The sequence below is a fragment of the Rhinoraja longicauda genome, chromosome 5 (genome assembly GCF_053455715.1).
Source record: "Rhinoraja longicauda isolate Sanriku21f chromosome 5, sRhiLon1.1, whole genome shotgun sequence".
NCBI classification, from domain to species: Eukaryota; Metazoa; Chordata; class Chondrichthyes; order Rajiformes; family Arhynchobatidae; genus Rhinoraja; species Rhinoraja longicauda.
The window spans coordinates 74,974,043-74,992,491 of NC_135957.1; the positions used below are offsets into that span (position 1 = coordinate 74,974,043).

Sequence of the window (18,449 nt, forward strand, 5' to 3'; positions counted from 1 at the left end):
GCAAAGTGGAGGCACCAGTGCTGCTCATTGCACAAGTGTTGCAGCAGGTCGGTGCGGTTGCAAAATTAGTGCGGGAGAAGGTTGTGGATTAGTGCAGATGGCAGATTGGATGAAACATAGTCCCACGTTATCTAGTACTAGCATTTCAGTTCTGCATGTGATACTCTTAACAGTTTCAGAAAATCATGATTGCATGTGGTACTGACGCACTTTATAACAAAAAGTCTCGTCTGGAATGTTTTTCTTTCTCTCTTTCCACAGATATTGCCGAACGTGCTCATTGTTTTCTGCATTTTAAATTTTTATTTCAGATTTCCGACATTTGCAGTTGCATTGATTTTCTAGCTTTGTCGATTCTTTATGATGGAAGTTTTTTTGGGGAAGTGTTTGGGATGCGACGGGGGAGGAGTTTGAGAATGATTTGTTTTCATGCTCATTTTGAGGTTCTGAGATCATAAGATCATAAGACATTGGAATGGAATTAAGCCACTCATCCCATCGAGTCTGCTCCGCCAATTGATTATGTCTGATCTATTTATCCTTCTCTATCCTATTCTCCTGCCTTCTCCCCGTAAGCTTTGACGCCCTTCCTAATCGGGAACTTAAGAACCTCTGCTTTAAAAATACCCCATGATTTGGCCTCCACAGCCGTCTGTGGCAATGAATTCCACAGATTCACCACCCTCTGGCTAAAGAAATTCCTCCTCATCTCCATTCTATATGTACGCCCCTGCATTCTGAGGATGTGCCCTCTGGTCCTAGACTGTCCCACTAGTGGAAACATTCTTTCCACCACTAGTCTAACTAGGGCTTTCATTATTTAGTAGGTTGCAATGAGATCACCTGAGGTGGAATTATGAGTCCGTTTTGGGTTTACCCAACTCCACCTCAGGTGGGACTAGCAGTGCTTGACTAGCTACTGGTGGTATCACTTTGGTGCTTTGATTCACCTGCTGTAGCTAGTCCAATTCTCAGAAGCTGCAATCAGTGTGTCCAAATAGAACAATGTGCTGAGTTTCAGATCTTGAATTTAAAACAACATGTCCTCAGATGGCCAAAAATTATGCCGATGCACCAAAATTGTGGATGACTCCTAAGGGTGTCAACGGTTACGGGAAGAAGGCAGGAGAATGGGGCTGAGAGGGAAAATAGATCAGCCATTATCGAATGGCGGAGCAGACACAATGGACCAAATGGCCTAATTCTGCTCCTATGTCTTATGATCGTAAAAATAACATAGAATTTCGACATTGATATTTGTCTTTTTTGAATGATGGGTTTGGAATATAGTGAGAAGCGGGAGCAAGTTAGGATATGTCCTTTGATTTATGGACATTAAACATGAGGTTCATTTATTGCTATGCAAACAATTTGATGCTAACTCGGAGCTCGTACTCTGCAAGTACACAAAAACAAGCATCATCTACATATTGCAGGGTAATGTCTGAAGTTGAGGGTGAACCTGTTTCTGGAGATGAGGAAACAGTTTGAACAGCTTCCCACTTGTTTTGCAGTTTGGTTCCAGTGGGCAGGTAGCTCGGCTCATTGGAGGTGCATTGCTGCAGAAAGACTGCGATGTGTTTTGGATTGATGTTGTCGCCTTATTCAATTATATTTTTTGAGATTGTGTTTGATGTGAACCATTGATTGAAATCATGGCTTGCCTGTCATGTAGAAAACACAAGTTGGAGATGAAGTTCTGTTGAGAATAAATTTGAAAAGGATGCTGAATCAATTTGAGTCAGGTGGTTGTGATATTAAAAAAAGGTGATGTCTTGTGGTGGTTGTTATTCACTATGTTTCTCTTGAAATTGATGTAGGTTAAAATCTTATGTATTGTGCCTCCTCGATGGATGGAATCCACAGTGAATTGAAGAGCAGCTCTTTGGCCATCTCCTATTGTTGACGGGCTGTTTGAGACCTGCTTTGTGTGAAATTATTTGGGTGATCTTGAAACTCAAAAATTGTATTTATGTGTTCTAGTTTTGTGACTAAAATTGAAGACTTGTTACTTTGTATTAATATCTTTTAATATTTAGGAAAGTTGGTTTGTGGCATCCGTCTCTTCACATAATGTTAAAAATGTTTTTAATTTCATAATTGGATTGTTCAATTCCAGTTAGAGTCATAGAGTGTGAAACACGCCTTTCGGTGTTTGGGAATTGACACCAGACATAACTCATTGCATTCAGGAAAGGTGGGAAAAAAATTGAAAGAAAATGGAAACATATGTAAGCTGGAGTACAGTTCACCTAGTTAAGACTTCTAAATGTTGCTTGGCAATGATATCAAACAACGCTTTTACTATTTTGCAAATTTTCGTAGATATTTTTGTAGGTTAGCAACAGAGTCGTCTTCTCGGAAAAATGATAGACGGTTCTTAAAATAAGGTTTTTACTTGAGATTGTGTGCCTGTCGGTACTGGGGACATGGAGCTGGTTGATGTAGGCTAATTAGATACCTTCCTTTTGAAACAAGCAAATATACTGAACTAAATATAAACTCTGATCGAAATGAAGGCTCCAAATGTTTTCATTAAGTCTCCAATATAGAGAAATTTTGTAAATGATTGAAAGAAATTGATTAGCCCTCTAGAGCCTGAAGTTCTATCTGTTTGCCATTTAGATGTCCTCTCTCAGCACCTCTGGTTATTACTTAATATATCTACCAATTTCCTTGATATGGTGTTATCCTGTTTCAACAAAAAATGTGTTTAATGTAGCGGATGAAGTATGGCCATTTTATGTTCAAAGTTATCTATTTTGTTTAAATTGATTAATTTATGTAGAAACAAAGAGCCATGGATACTGGTTTACAAAAAAAAAATGCAATGAGCTAGGGTAACTGAGCGGGTCAGGCAGCACATCTGGAATACATAGATAGATGACATTTTGGTTGGGTTGGGACTCTTCATGAGTGATTTCGGCGGGGTGGGGGAGGGCTGTAAATGATTTGGAAGAGATGAGGGGCTGGACAAAGCCTGGCAACTAATAAGTGGAGATAGATACAAAATGACAAAATGCTTGAGTAACTCAGTGGGGTAGGCAGCATCTCTCGATAGAAGGAATGGGTGATGTTTCGGGTTGAGACCCTTCAGAAGTCTCACGAAGTAATAAGTGGAGGGGTAGGAAGGAGCTGCAGATGCTGGTGTATACTGAAGATAAACACAAAAAGGTGAGTAGCTCAGTGGTTCAGACAGCATCTCTGGAGAAAAGGAATAGGTTTCATTTTGGGTCTTGGAAACAGGCCCTTTAACCCAACTTGCCCACATCAACATGTCCCATCTACACTAGTCCCCTCTGCTGCATTTGGCCCATATCCGTCTAAACCTATCCTATCAATGTACATGTCTTAATGTTTCTTAAATGTTGAGATATTTCCTGCCTCAACTACCTCCTCCAGCAGCTCGTTCCATAGACCCACTACCCTTTGTATAAAAAAGTTAGTCCTCGGGTTCCTATTAAATCTTTCCCCTCTCACCTTAAACCCACATCCTCATTACCTGAAATAGAAACATAGAAAATAGGTGCAGCAGTTGGCCATTCGGCCCTTCGAGCCAGCACCGCCATCCAATATGATCATGGCTGATCATCCAAAGTCAGTATCCCATTCCTGCTTTCTCCCCATATCCCTTGATTCCGTTAGCCCAGAGCTATATCTAACTCTCTCTTGAAAACATCCAGTAAATTGGCCTCCACTGCCTTCTGTGGCAGAGAATTCCACAGATTCACAACTCTCTGGGTGAAAAAGATTTTCCTCATCTCAGTCTTAAATTGCCTACCCCTTATTCTTAAACTGTGACCCCTGGTTCTGGACTCCCCCAACATCGGAAACATTTTTTGTGCATCTATCCTGTCCAATCCTTTAGGAATTTTATATGTTTCTATAAGATCCCCTCTCATCCTTCTAAATTCCAGCGAATACAAGCCCAGTTGACCCATTCTTTCATCATATGTCAGTCCCGCCATCCCGGGAATTAACCTCGTGAACCTAGGCTGCACTCCTTCAATAGCAATAATGTCCTTCCTCAAATTAAGAGACCATAATTGCACACAATGCTCCAGGTATGGTCTCACCAGGGCCCTGTACAACTGCGGTCGGACCTCCTTGCTCCTGAACTCAAATCCTCTCGCAATGAAGGCCAACATGCCATTAGCTTTCTTCACTGCCTGCTGTACCTGCATGCTTGCTTTCAGTGACTGATGTACAAACACACCCAGGTCTCGTTGCACCTCCGTTTCTAATCTGACACCATTCAGATAATAATCTGCCTTCCTGTTCTTGCCACCAAAGTGAATAACCTCACATTTATCCACATTATACTGCATCTGCCATGCTTCTGCCCAGTCACCCAATCTATCCAAGTCACCCTGCAACCTCAAAGCATCCTCCTCGCAGTTCATACTACCACCCAGCTTTGTGTCATCCGCAAACTTAGATGTTACATTTAATTCCCTCGACTAAATCGTTAATATATATTGTAAACAACTGGGGTTCCAGCACCGAGCCTTGCGGCACCCCACTCATCACTGCCTGCCATTCCGTTAATTCCTACTCTTTGCTTCCTGTCTGCCAACCAGTTCCCTATCCATGTCAATACCCAACCCCCAATACCAGGTGCTTTTATTTTGCACACTAACCTCTTGTGTGGCACATTGTCTGTCAAAGGCTTTTTGAAAGTCCAGATACACCACATCCACTGGCTCTCCCTTATCCATTCTACTTGTTACATCCTCAAAAAATTTCAAAAGATTAGTCAAGCATGATTTTCCCTTCTATGGTGACTATGACAGAGAGATATGAATCTGTGGAATTCTCTGCCTCAGAAGGCAGTGGAGGCCAATTCTCTGAATGCATTCAAGAGAGAGCTAGATAGAGCTCTTAAGGATAGTGGAGTCAGGGGGTATGGGGAGAAGGCAGGAACGGGGTACTGATTGAGAATGATCAGCCATGATCACATTGAATGGCGGTGCTGGCTCGAAGGGCCGAATGGCCTACTCCTGCACCTATTGTCTATTGTCTATGACCGATCCTGTCATTGCTTTCCAAATGCACTGCTATAATATCTTTAATAATTGACTCCAGCATCTTCCTCACTACCAATGTAAGGCTAACTGGCCTATAATTCCCTGTTTTCTCTCGCCCCCCTTTCTTAAAAAGTGGAGTTACATTGGCTATCCTCCAATCCACAGGAACGGATCCAGAGTGTAGAGAACATTGTAAAATGATCACCAATGCATCCACGATTTCCAGGGCCACCTCCTTGAGTACTCCGGGATGCAGACCATCAGGCCCTGGGGATTTATCTGCCTTCAGTCCCAACAGTTTACCTAACACCATTTTCTGACTAATGTGGATTCCCTTCAGTTTCCCCCCCCCTACTAGATCCTCGGTCCCCTAGTATTTCCGGGAGATTGTTTGTATCTTCCTTAGTGAAGACAGAACCAAAGTACTCATTTAACTGTTCTGCCATTTCCTTGTTTCCCATTATAATTTCACCTGTCTTTGACTGTAAGGGACCTACCTTCGTCTTCACTAATCTTTTCCTTTTTACATACCTAAAGAAACTTTTATAGTCAGTTTTTATATTCCCTGCAAGCTTTCTTGCATGGTCTTTTTTTCCTCCTCTTAATTAACCCCTTTGTCCTCCTCTGTTGAGTTCTAAATTTCTCCCAGTCGTCTGGTTTGCAGCTTCTTCTGGCCAATTTATATGCCTCTTCCTTGGATTTAACACTACTCTTGACTTCCCTCGTCAGCCACGGTTGAGCCGCCTACCCAGTTTAATTTGTTTCGCCAGACAGGGATGAACAATTTCTGGAGTTCATCCATGCGGTCTTTAAATCTTTGCCATTGCATCTCCACTGTCTACCCTTTAAATATAATTTCCCAGTCTATCCTAGCCAATTCCCGTCTCATACATTCAAAGTCTCCTTATTCAAGTTCTGGGCCCTAGTCTCTGAATTATCCATCCAAGGGGCCTTGCATAACAAGATCGCTAACTAATCCTTCCTCATTGCACAATACCCAGTCTAGGATGGCCTGCCCTCTAGTCAGTTCCTCTACATATTGGTTTAAAAACCCATCCCATATACATTCCCGGAAATCCTCCTCAGCACTGTTACCAATTTGGTTGGCCCAATCTATATGTAGGTTAATGTCACCCATGATAACTGCTGTACCTTTGCTACATGGTCAGCTACACATTCAGATCCCCTATCTCCCCGTTCCTACCCTCACTAGCATGAGGTACTGGAAGCAACCCAGAGATAACCACACTAGAAGTTCTGCTTTTCAGCCTCCTGCTCCTGCCTAGTTCTCTATACTCATGTTGCAGAACCTCCTTCCTCTTACCCACGTCATATGTACCTACATGTGTGGGTCCTTTATTTTGTAATAACATGGTCTAGTTTAGTTTAATTTATTATTGTCATGTTTACCGAGGTACAGTGAAAAGCTTTTGTTTGCATGTTAACCAATCGAAGAAAAGACTGTATATTTGGAAGAAGGAACTGCAGATGCTGGTTTGCACTGAAGATAGACACAACATGCGAGAGTAACTGAGTAGGACAGGCAAAAGACTGTACATGATCTATTGTAGGTGTAGGCTATTTATAGACTTAAGATAGATGTGAGGCTGATACATATCCCCCAACCTCAAATCCCAGATAGAACTTAAAATTATGGTGCTTTGACAATATTATAACCATTGTAGGCACTCGATCATAGGTAATAGATCACAAGATCATAAATGTAGCATCCTGGAACAATTGAAACTATATCTTCATTTGGATTACTGCTAATACCATCTCTTTTTAAACTATCCCTATGTGCATTGGATTATATATATCATGTGTTGGATTTCCTTAAATGGCATATAAAACAGTCTTAAATTTCAAAACAAATGGAAAATATTACAACCAGGATCATGTAAATACAACTCTCAGGGAAAAAAAACTTGGCCGAATTTTTGAATCGCATGAAATTTAATACGATTAGCGATGAATTGTAATGCAGTAGAACAAAATAAAAAATCAAATTTATTATACTTCTCGCCAATCTGGTCCATGACAAAATATGAAATATTAGCTGTTCTTGAGGTTTAGTGAACCATTGTCTTGAGGATTGGTAAGGAAAACTTTTTTTTTATTGCAGTCTTTGTTGAGACTTGAACTAAATCACTCACTGGCTGAATAAAAGTCCATCAAGAGAAAAACACATTCTCTTGCTAGCCCGTCCGATACAATCTCCACACTCAAAGTTTAGTTTTAATTTAGTTTAGACATATAGTGGAGAAACAGGCTCTTCGCCCCACCGAGTCTGCACCGACCAGCGATCCCTGTACATTAACACTATCCGACACACGCTAGGGATAATTTACATTTATACCAAGCCAATTAACCTACCTATTCGTCTTTGGAGTGCGGGAGGAAACCGAAGATCTCGGAGAAAATCAACGCAGGTCACGGGGAGAACGTACAAACTCCGTACAGACAAGCACCCATAGTCAGGATTGATCCCAGGTCCCTGGCATTATAAGGCAGCAACTCTACCATTGCGCCACCGTGTTGAGTTTTTATTATTTTTTGTGAACTCAAAAGCAATGATAAATGATTAACTAGTTTTAACTACTGCTTAACTGTAACATTTTGAGTGTATACAGGAATACAGCGCCCTCCATAATGTTTGGGACAAAGACCCATCATTTATTTATTTGCCACTATACTCCACAATTTGAGATTTGTAATAGAAAAAAAATCACATGTGGTTAAAGTGCACATTGTCAGATTTTAATAAAGGCCATTTTTATACATTTTGGTTTCAACGTAGTCCTCTCATTTCAGGGCACCATAATGTTTGGGACACAGCAATGTCATGAAAATGAAAATAGTCATGTTTAGTATTTTATTGCATATCCTTTGCACGCAATGACTGCTTGAAGTTTGCAATTCATGGACATCACCAGTTGCTGGGTATCTTCTCTGGTGTTGCTCTGCCAGACCTGTATTGCAGCCATCTTTAGCTTATGCTTGTTTTGGGGGCTAGTCCCCTTCAGTTTTCTCTTCAGCATGTAAAAGGCACGCTCAATTGGGTTCAGATTGGGTGATTGACTTGGCCACTCAAGATTTGACCATTTTTTATCTTTGAAAAACTCCTTTGGTGCTTTAGTAATATGTTTGGGATCATTGGCTTGCTGTAGAATGAGCTGCCGGCCAATGAATTTTGAGGCATTTGTTTGAACTTGAGCAGATAGAATGTGTCTGTACACTTCAGAATTCATTATGCTACTACCATCAGCAGTTGTATCATCAATGAAGATAAGTGAGCCAGTACCTTCAGCAGCCATACATGCCCAGGCCATAACACCCCCACCACCGTGTTTCACACTTGAGATGGTATGCTTTGGATCTTGGGCAGTTCTTTCTGTCCTCCATACTTTGCTCTTGCTATCACGCTGATATAAGTTAATCTTCGTCTCATCTGTCCACAAGACCTTTTTCCAGAACTGTGGTTGTTCTTTGTTACTTCTTGGCAAACTGTAACCTGGCCATCCTATTTTTGCTGTATTTCTGTTCATGAAGTCTTCTGCGGACAGTGGTCATTGACAAATCCACACCTGACTCCTGAAGAGTGTTTCCGATCTGTCGGACAGGTGTTTGGGGTTATTTCCTTATTATAGAGAGAATTCTTCTGTCATCAGTTGTGGAGGTCTTCCTTGGCCTGCCAGTCCCTTTGCGATTAGTAAGCTCACCAGTGCTCTCTTTCTTCTTAATGATGTTCCAAACAGTTGATTTTGGTAAGCCTAACATGTGGTTTGGCTAATGTCTCTAACAGTTTTATTCTTGTTTCTCAGTCTCATAATGGCTTCTTTGACTTCCATTGGCACAACTTTGGTCCTCATGTTGATAAACAGCATAAAAGTTTCCAAAGTTGATGGAAAGACTGGAGGAAAGACTAGGTGCTGAGGGCTCATTTATACCTGCATTAAGGAGACATTTAAACACACCTAAGCAATAACAAACACCTGTGAAGCTATGTGTCCCAAACATTATGGTGCCCTGAAATCGGGGGCTATGTATAAACAGTGCTGTAATTTCTACATGGTGAAACCAAAATGTATAAAAATACCCTTTAATAAAATCTGACAATGTGCACTTTAACCACATGTGATTTTTTAAAATCACAAATCTCAAATTGTGGAGTACAGGGGCAAATAAATAAATGACGGGTCTGTCCCAAACATTATGGAGGCCACTGTAAATGAAACAGGTAATTTTGCAGAATTACATATTTACAATGGGAGTACACTACCGATGTCAAGAGTCTTCTGAACATTCAAACACCTTTACTGAGGCAAATCAATTCACTTGGACTGTCTAGAAGCTTCTGAGGATAGAACTCAGGCATCCAAAAATGCTTATTTTGTTATAGTGTTGAGGATTGGCTCTCTGGATACATCAAACAAAAGATCAAATAAACTGCACTGTGAAAGGGATTTGTCTTTAACAATATGTTAATACACTAGATGGCAACTTAATGTTTTCCACCCTGGAGGTTTCAATGAGGACCAATTAACATGAAGATTTATCTGGACACAAGGAACTGCAGATGCTGGCTTATGAAAAAAGAGAAAGTGCTGGAGTAACTCAGCGGGTCAAGCAGCAGTTCTGGAGGACATGGTCAGGATCCTTCTACAGACTGATTATCGTGGAGGGGAGAAAGCTGGAAGAGAGATGGTGGTGGGACAAAGCCATGCAAGTGATAGGTGGATACAGGCGAGAGGGGTTTTGATGAGCAGAAGTGTGAATCAAGGCCAGAGATGAGAAGACAAAAGGCTGTGAGATAAGGAGACGAGAGGCACGAAATGTGAAGCCAGTGGGAGGGTTATGTGTGGAAGGGGAAAGGGGGTGAGACAGTGGAAGAAATAGATAGGCATCCAGGTTGGGCAGAGGGAAGAGAGGGGGGAGAAAAAAGGACAGGGGGTTGTTGTTTGTATCTACTACATTTGTGCTCACAATGTGGGTACCTTTACATCGGTAAGACCAAGTGCAGACTAGGCGAGCGTTTCGCCAGACACTTGTGCTCGGTCCACCAAGGCCTGCTTGATCTCCTGGTTTTTAACCATTTTGACTCCTTCCCATTTCCATACTGACCTCCACTATCCTTCACTGCCAGAGCGAGGCCACACACAAATGGGAAGTTCAGCACCACATATTGGGTAGATTACAACCCAGCAGTATAAACATTGCAGAGTGCTGGAGTAACTTAGCAGGTCAGGCAGCATCTTTAGAGAACACACCTCTCCATGTTCCCGCCGAGTTACTCCAGTATTTTTTGTTCTTTTCCGTATTAACCAGCATCTACGGTTCCTTGTTTCTGCAATATGAACATTTAAATCTCCAACTTTGGGTAACTAGGCTTTAACTCCTTCTTCCCCGTCTTCCCTGTGCTTATCCTGGCCCATCTGGATACACACCCATTTCTCCTACTATCCTGCCACCCCTCCCCTCCCCTCCCCCATTTCCATTTTCCCCTTCCACCTATATTCCTTCCTCTGGCTTTACATATTGCACATCTTCTCTACTTATCTCACAGCCTTTTATTTTCTTCTCATCTCTAGCCTTTGTCCACCCATCTGCCAATCAAATCTGTATCCATCTATCACCCTTGGTTTTGTACCACCAACCCACCACCTTTCTTCTAGCTTTCTCTCTCCCAACTACATTCAGTTTAATGAAGGGTCCCGACCCAAAAAGTCCCCTATCCATATTTTCAAGAGATGGTGCCCGACCGACTGAGTGATTCCAGCACTATGCATCTTTTGAACATTCATTTATTGTCCTCTATGGTACTGATCGTAATGTTCTGCACTTGATGACTGCCTGGTTTCAATAGCCTTAAAGTATCCTTGCAAATTGAACAAGTTGTTTTGACATTTTGAAGGTTCTTATTTTTTTTAAATTATCTCCTATCCAAGTAATTCTATAACTCTTGAATATTCCACAAAGGTCTTGATTAATTCTATGTGGAAAAAGATTACGCCATTGATCTATACTTGCTGTATTTATAGCCAAAGATTAAATCTATTTCTTGTGAGGCTTCAGAAGAATAAAAACATAATCTTTTCATGCAAGCTTCTATTTGATTCTGACTTAATGCACACAACTCAATGTATTTTGAATGGGTGTAAGGTACATGTGGATTACAGCTTTGAAAGGTGATGATAAACAGACAGCAAAGTTTTTTGTGATTTTTGGCTTTTAGCTTAGTGCAAGATGGAGCACACTGCAGTGTACTATGGATGCATGGAATTAATATTTAGGGAGGTTGACTGGGTGCCAGTCATCAGATTGTTTTATCCTGGATAATGTCATATTTCTTGAGTAATGTTGGAGTCGCAATGATCCGAGCAAGGACCTCATTTCTGTCGTGGGCAGATTCATCTGCCATTGGCAGATTGGTGAAGGGTGAGGATGAGGTTGATGCGTGAGGCACAAATTATGTTAATGTTTGAAACGCTTAAATACATTGCAAGCGATGAAATTTCACTTCTGTGCAGGAGACAGGAATGTACTTTTTTTTAAGGAAATAAATAATCCAATAACTGCAGGTCTCAGTGACTTGGAGAGGCATGAAGAATATGAACTGCCAAAACAAAAGTATGAAATGTAGATATGAAAATAAGATTGTTCATATCTGTATTGATAAGAAACAGTACAAGACGGTCAATCAGCCCCTCTTGCTTTCAGTGAAATCATCACTGATATTTTGCCTCAGTGCCACTTTCCTGCACAAATCCTGTACCCCTTGATTTCTTTAAACCTGTCGACCTTTGTCTTGAATATATTCAGTGATTGAGTTTGCATAGTCCTTTGAGATAGGGGATTCCAAGGATTCCTTGCCTACTAGATGAAGAAATGTCTTCTCACCTCATTAATGAATGGAATTCCTCGTTGAAGATCCCCTGTCCAGTTGAAATGTCAATATTTAGCTGGTCAGGATCTGTAAGAGTATTGGAAGTTTCAGTGAGATCACCCCCTCGCTCTTCTGAACCTTAGAATAGAGGCCCTGTTTGTCCAGACTCTTGTAGGACAAAGCCACCATGCCAGGAATCAATTTGGTGATCTCTTTTGCAAGTATATTCTATGTTAGCACGAGTGACCACACCTGTACACAATATTCCGGATGTGCTCTAACCAAGGCAGCGTATAATTGAGCAGCTATCTTTTTGCAGTAAATGCCAACATGTTATTTGCCTCCCTAATTGCTGCTGTAACTCCATGTTAATTTTCAGTGATTTGTCTGCATGACAGATGGGTGGGTGTCTGTCTGAAGATCAATTTTATGTTGGGCAGTCTGGCGAGATCGAACATGATTTGCATCTACTCTGGATTTGTAGGATCTAAGATTGTACAGGGCATTGGTGAGGCCGAATCTGGAGTATGGTGTGCAGTTCTGGTCGCCAAATTATAGGAAGGATGTCGACAAAATGGAGAGGGTACAGAGGAGATTTACTAGAATGTTGCCTGGGTTTCAGCACTTAAGCTACAGAGAGAGGTTGAACAGGTTGGGTCTTTATTCTTTGGAGTGTAGAAGGTTGAGGGGGGACTTGATAGAGGTTTTTTAAATTTTAAGAGGGACGGACAGAGTTGACGTGGGTAGGCTTTTCCCCTTGAGAGTGGGGAAGATTCCAACAAGGGGACATAACTTTAGAATTGAGGGACAAAAGTTTAGGGGTAACATGAGGGGTAATTTCTTTACTCAGAGGGTGGTGGCTGTATGGAATGGGCTTCCGGTGGAAGTGGTGGAGGCAGGCTCGATTTTATTATTTAAGAGTAAATTGGATAGGTATATGGATGAGAGGGGATTGGAGGGTTATGGTCTGAGAGCAGGTAGATGAGACTAGGTCAGAGAGAGTGGTCGGCGTGGACTGGTAGGGCCGAACGGGCCTGTTTTCGTTCTGTAGTTGTTATATGGTTATATGGTTATAAGATGAGTGATGAGGCCAATGTCGGAGCAACATACAGGCAATTCCCAAATAATGGCTGTTTGGGTTACATAAATTCTGCCTTCGAGAATTAACAAATCGCTACTTAAAGATTTGAGACGGGCTATAGCATTTTATGGAGAAATTTGTTGCAGAATTTAGGTTGGGTGGAATTTTTTTTGTGGTTAAGAGCCTTGGCATCATCATGTATGTTAGCAAGTTGCTGTGTCTCCAGTGCTCTCTCCATCGTTCAACTGTTTGTTAGATGCCAGGTTTTCTGTTGGACCTTGGCCTCAATGCCTTCATAGCTGTTTCTTTTCCAACGAGGGACACCTGAAGTTGATGGTTAATTAGCTCCTTGATCTCCTGGTTTATACTTATTAAACTAATGCTGAATATTTTTTTAAAAATCAGTCTCTTCACAAACTGCATATAATGGACTTCAGGGAAGCTCGTGAGCTGCAGACACTTAGCAGCTCCTGCAGGCTGGGGTTGAGAGGCAACATGTAAGGTTTTGTCAGAGAAGAGCTGGCATTTGTGGGAGTCTCCGTTGACCTTTTTCTGGTGTTATTTCTGTGAAGGTTTAAAGATGATAGACGGCATAGTTGATTAGGCAGTTGTCGGTGTAGCATTCATTGGTGGCTGTCACTGTGAGTGCTCCAGGACTATTTTTCCAAGGTTGATGCTCCCTTGACTTCATCCAAAGTGGCAAGGATTAGTGCATATGCACTGATGACCATAGCATATTGGCTCAAGAGTGAGTCAGAGGGTCAATCATAAGGCATTCACTAACTTTGCCCACTCAGTTATTTGCTCGTCTTTGATAGTGAGGTTATTGACAATGGCAGTCTTTCTGCTTGCCTCACCTGAAGATGATGGCGATTATATGGTGATTATATGGTTAGGTGTGTAGCTGGAGCCAGGCATTAGTGTGTAGCTGAATTAGGGAATTGGCTGGGAATTGGTGACCAGAGAGCAGGTAGGAGCATGGCCAAGAAGAGATAAGGAAGATGGCGTGCAAAGGCCTCCTTCACAAGCTGGGCAGCATCTATACATGTCCCGTTAATGTGTAATTTTTAACATCCATGCAATGGAGTGAGGTCACCAGTTGTCTTGGGGCTGGAGTACAGGAAGGTAAAGGTATGCCATAGCTGTACAAAGTTCAAATTGAACCCCATCAGTTATTATCAATCTGTGAAGGAATCTGTAGGGACTTTAAGGGGAACTAGTGGCTTCTTTCCTTATGAGCTGGTTGAGAGTCAAAAATCAAGGAGTGCATTTTAAAAGATTGCATAATGTATACAATCTTCTAGGGCAGTTAAGGTTTGGAACTAATTTCTCCAAATGGCATTGGATGTTTGGCCAACAGCAAACTTTAGATCTGAAAATTATTTTTGTTTTAATTTAACAAGCCTCAAAGGAAATGGGTCAAAGTATTGGTGCAAGTATATTGAGTTAGGCTTTGATTGGGCATGATTCATTCAATGGTGGGACAGCTTAAATGGAGAAATCGTCTATTCACTTGCCTGGCATTCACATGTTACATTCCTCAAGTTATCATGTCAAAATTTAAAACGTGTGGGTAAATAAGGAATTACTTTTGTAGAGTAGTACATTGGAACAATACGGAAATATTTATGTTATACTGATCTTTTTTTTTAAATTATTTTTTACAGGCAGCGCTTGCAATTATGGAGGCTTAAAGAGGAAACGAGTTATAGGGGAGCTTCCCTTCCCCTGTGGTAGTTGGCTTCAAAGGAACTATATTCCGGAGGGTGTGAAGGTTATATTTTGACCGCAAGTTTACAAATGTTTTTATTTTTCACAGATATAACTAAAGTTCTATTTTTGACTATTTAATTGCAATAGAGAACCATATTCTGTATAATGTTTTATAATATAAAAAAGCAGTATCGTGGACTAATTCCGTACTGCTTCTATGAACTGAGCGAATGTAACTAAGAGTACAGAATTGCTAGAGTGCGGTGTTTTATAGCACAAGCACAAATCTAGTAACCCTGGTCATTTCTAGACCTTTGTGTTAGGTTCCATACCTCTTCAGATTTTTTTTGAAGACCTGGATACTGGGAATAGGATGAATTCTGTGACTGCTGACTGCACTCCAAAATGCCGATCTGTGCAGCACGCCCACGACGTGATTTCAGTGATGACGAAGGGAACAGAAGGGCAGAATAAGGTCTTTCTTTCATCTTACTGCTATAATGCAACTTCCCTGAAGGATGGTTTTGGTCGAACTGTTCTACACATGGCTGCATCTTGCGGTAAAAAGTCCGTTTTGGGTTGGCTTCTTGAAAGAAAAGGGTCTGATCCCTCGGCCAAGGATAAAGAATCTGGATGGACCGCTCTACACAGAAGCATCTTTTACGGACACATTGATTGTGCTATGTTTCTTCTGAAGGTATTGTAATCTGTTCTGATTTTGTATGTTTTACTTGTTTCGGGGATCCACTGTTCTGGTTAATGTCTTGCTCTTGCAATATGGAAACTTTCTTTCACCCTGTCTTATTTTGTGCTGAGAGGAGGAAATAGGCAAAAGAAAATCAATGAATGAACAGCCCTCCTGTCAATTTGGAATATGGTCCTCTTTAGAGAATTGTTTGTAATTCCATATTCCAGCAACTGAAGTTCCTCGTCACCAGTGCTTTCTCAGCTGCTCACTTATGCTAGACTAATGGATTTTAGCAAATCCATAAAGTTGTGGCAGTCCCTCGGTATTTATGCCAGTGTAGACCTGCTGCCAGCAATGATTTCAAAGTAGTAGAATAGTCACAACGAATTAAAAAGTGATGGCGTTTTAACCTTTGTAATTGTTTGAATGTTTAATTAAGAGATTCAAGTGCCTTTATTTTTATTTTTCATTTTTAGTGGTTTTGGAGTGTTCTCAGCAAATTTCGCAGCAAATTCTCAGCAGAGGTTGTGAGAGAGGAAAGAGTTGGTGACTCCATCTCTCAATTCAATTCTAATATTCATTTGTAACCCACCTCCATATTCTAGTTTTTCACCTTACCATGGCTGATAAAGCTCTTAAGATTTAAAAACTGACGTCGATGTAATATCAATCTTCATTTGCCAATTGGGGATTCAAATACGTTTTCATTTTTTGGGTCTGGACATCACATGCAAGGCTAGCATTTGTTGCCCATCCATAATTGCTATCGGTAAACATTTCCGCCTTCCGCCTGACCTTATTGTGGAAGAAAAGTCACTGATGATGCAGCTGAACTTTGTGTAGAATGTTTTCCCTAGTTTATTCCCATAATTTATAGGATCTGACATCCTTGGCCTTCCCATCCCACCGAGAAATTTTCCTTCTGAGATCCCGAATCTGCTGAGGAAGATTCACCCTCAGACTCCCCAACCAGCTAAGAAGGTTTCACCTCTAGACTCCCTGACTGGTGGAAATGGTTTCCCCCTGAGCTTCATTGAGCTTTGCTCATTCTGCCAGCTGTCCCAGCCCCTCCCCACCTCCATCCACCAGTCTGCTCTGGCTCCTGTCCCACCAGCTCCTCTTTCCTCTTTATAATGGCCATCTCCCCTCTCCACGCAAAACGTCAACCATTCCCCTTCCCCCACAGGTGATGCTCAACCCACTGAGTACCTCCAGCAGATTGAATGTTGCTCATGAAATGGCAAATGGCGTGTTTGGGACTTGTGTGTGCAAGCATTTGTGAAAATCCCAATCCTGATGACCATTCCATGCAAAATCTAGACCATTGGGCAAATCAGTAACTGCTAGTAAGGTTAACAGTAATCAGAAGGTCTCTTTCTCTGAGATATTGTTACACTAATATTAAAATTGCTTTTTGGTGGTAACTGGCATTTCATTATATTTGTTTCAGGATTGAGAGTTGTTGAGCATGTACATCTCTAGTTTTTAAACGTACAGTTTCTAATTTATAATTTCTCCATATCTTACAGCACGGCGGGAGTAGCCTATATGTACAGGATAAGGAAGGGTTATGTACACTTGACTTGGCCATGAAAGATCGACCATCATATGTGATTTATAGAAAGACTGGTACTGCCCTCTTTTTCTGTAGTTTCTTTTTATGGACTAACTTTGAGTTTCCTGTATTTTTGCAGTAAAAACCTTGAGCGTGTATGTCATCATCTACTGCCTCCAGTTTCAGGAGGAACTGGAGAAGCATTCAATTATATTTTAAAAGTTGGTTGCTTCATGATTTATGTAAACAACTTAAAAACAAGTCGTATCATTACAATATATTGTACCAAATTATCATAATTTTCAAACTGACAAGTTTCACTGAAAGCCTAGCTAAGAATCTATGTCAACAATGTATGGCAACAATTTAACAGCAATGGAAAAAGTATAAACAATTCTGTAAAAGACATTCATGGGAAAAAACCATAACCAAAACTGTGCAGCTTTAAAAACAATTGGTTCAATGTTGCAGCCTTATAAACTGCATTGTGAGTATTGTGTGCAGTTCTGTTCGCCCCATTACCAGAAGAATGTGGAAACTGGAGAGGGTGCAGAAGGGGTTGGAGCACAAGAGGCTGCAGATTCTGGAATCATGACCAAAAAAAACAATCTGCTGGAGGAACTCAGCAGGTCATGCAGCATCTATGGAGGGAAATGGACCAATAATGTTTCAGGTTGGCTCTACATTTCCTCGACAGTCCATTTCCTTCAATTGTCTATTTCCCTCCATAGTTGCTATCAGATCCACTGAGTTTCTCCAACAGTTTTTTTTTTAACTGAACGCTGCCTGGACGAGAGGGTGGTAGCTATAAAGGAGAGGTTGGATAAACGTTGATTGTTTTCTCTGGAATTTTCAAAGCTGTGGGGAAGCTTAATAGAATCTTACAAAATTATGACAGGCGTGGATAGAGTAGACAGAATCTTTTTCATAGGTTTAGTTTAGAGATACAGTGCGGAAACAGACCCTAGATCCATGCACCGACCAAAGATCCACGCATATTAACACGATCCTGCGCACTAAGGGCAATTTACACTATACCAAGCCAATTAACCTACAAACCTGTACGTCTTTGGAGTGTGGGAGTGTGGGAGGAAACCGAAGATCTGGGTGAAAACCCACGCGGTCAAGGGGAGAACATACAAACTCCATACAGACAGCATACAGATCGAACCCGGGTCTCTGGCGCTGCAAGCACTGTAAGGCAGCAAATCAACTGCTGCGCCACCATGTTCCAGGGTGGAACTGTTAAATGCTAGAGGGCATAGCTTTAAGGTGAGGGGTGAAAGCTTACATGACATGTGGGACAAGTGTTTTTTTAATATAGAGAGTGGTAGATGCCAGGAACTGTTGCCAGGGGTGTTGATGGAAGCATATTCGATTATGGCATTTAAGAGGTTTTTATATAGGCACATGAGTATACAAAGAATGGGAGAATATGGGTTAAGTGCAGACAGAAAGGATTAGCTTGAATTGGCATCAAGGTTGGCACAGGCATGGTG

At 41.3% G+C, this 18,449-nt stretch overlaps 1 protein-coding gene across 2 annotated transcripts in view; it reads left to right on the forward strand.

Moving 5' to 3' along the window:
* Positions 1-18,449, forward strand: part of ibtk (inhibitor of Bruton agammaglobulinemia tyrosine kinase) — a 121,222-nt gene that overhangs the window by 11,553 nt on the left and 91,220 nt on the right. For both annotated transcript variants that reach the window (XM_078399822.1, XM_078399824.1), the window contains exons 2-3: positions 14,662-15,404; positions 16,925-17,024. In XM_078399822.1, the coding sequence (XP_078255948.1) occupies positions 15,081-15,404; positions 16,925-17,024 (424 nt within the window). In that variant the 5' untranslated portion in view covers positions 14,662-15,080. The remainder of the gene's footprint in view (positions 1-14,661; positions 15,405-16,924; positions 17,025-18,449) is intronic.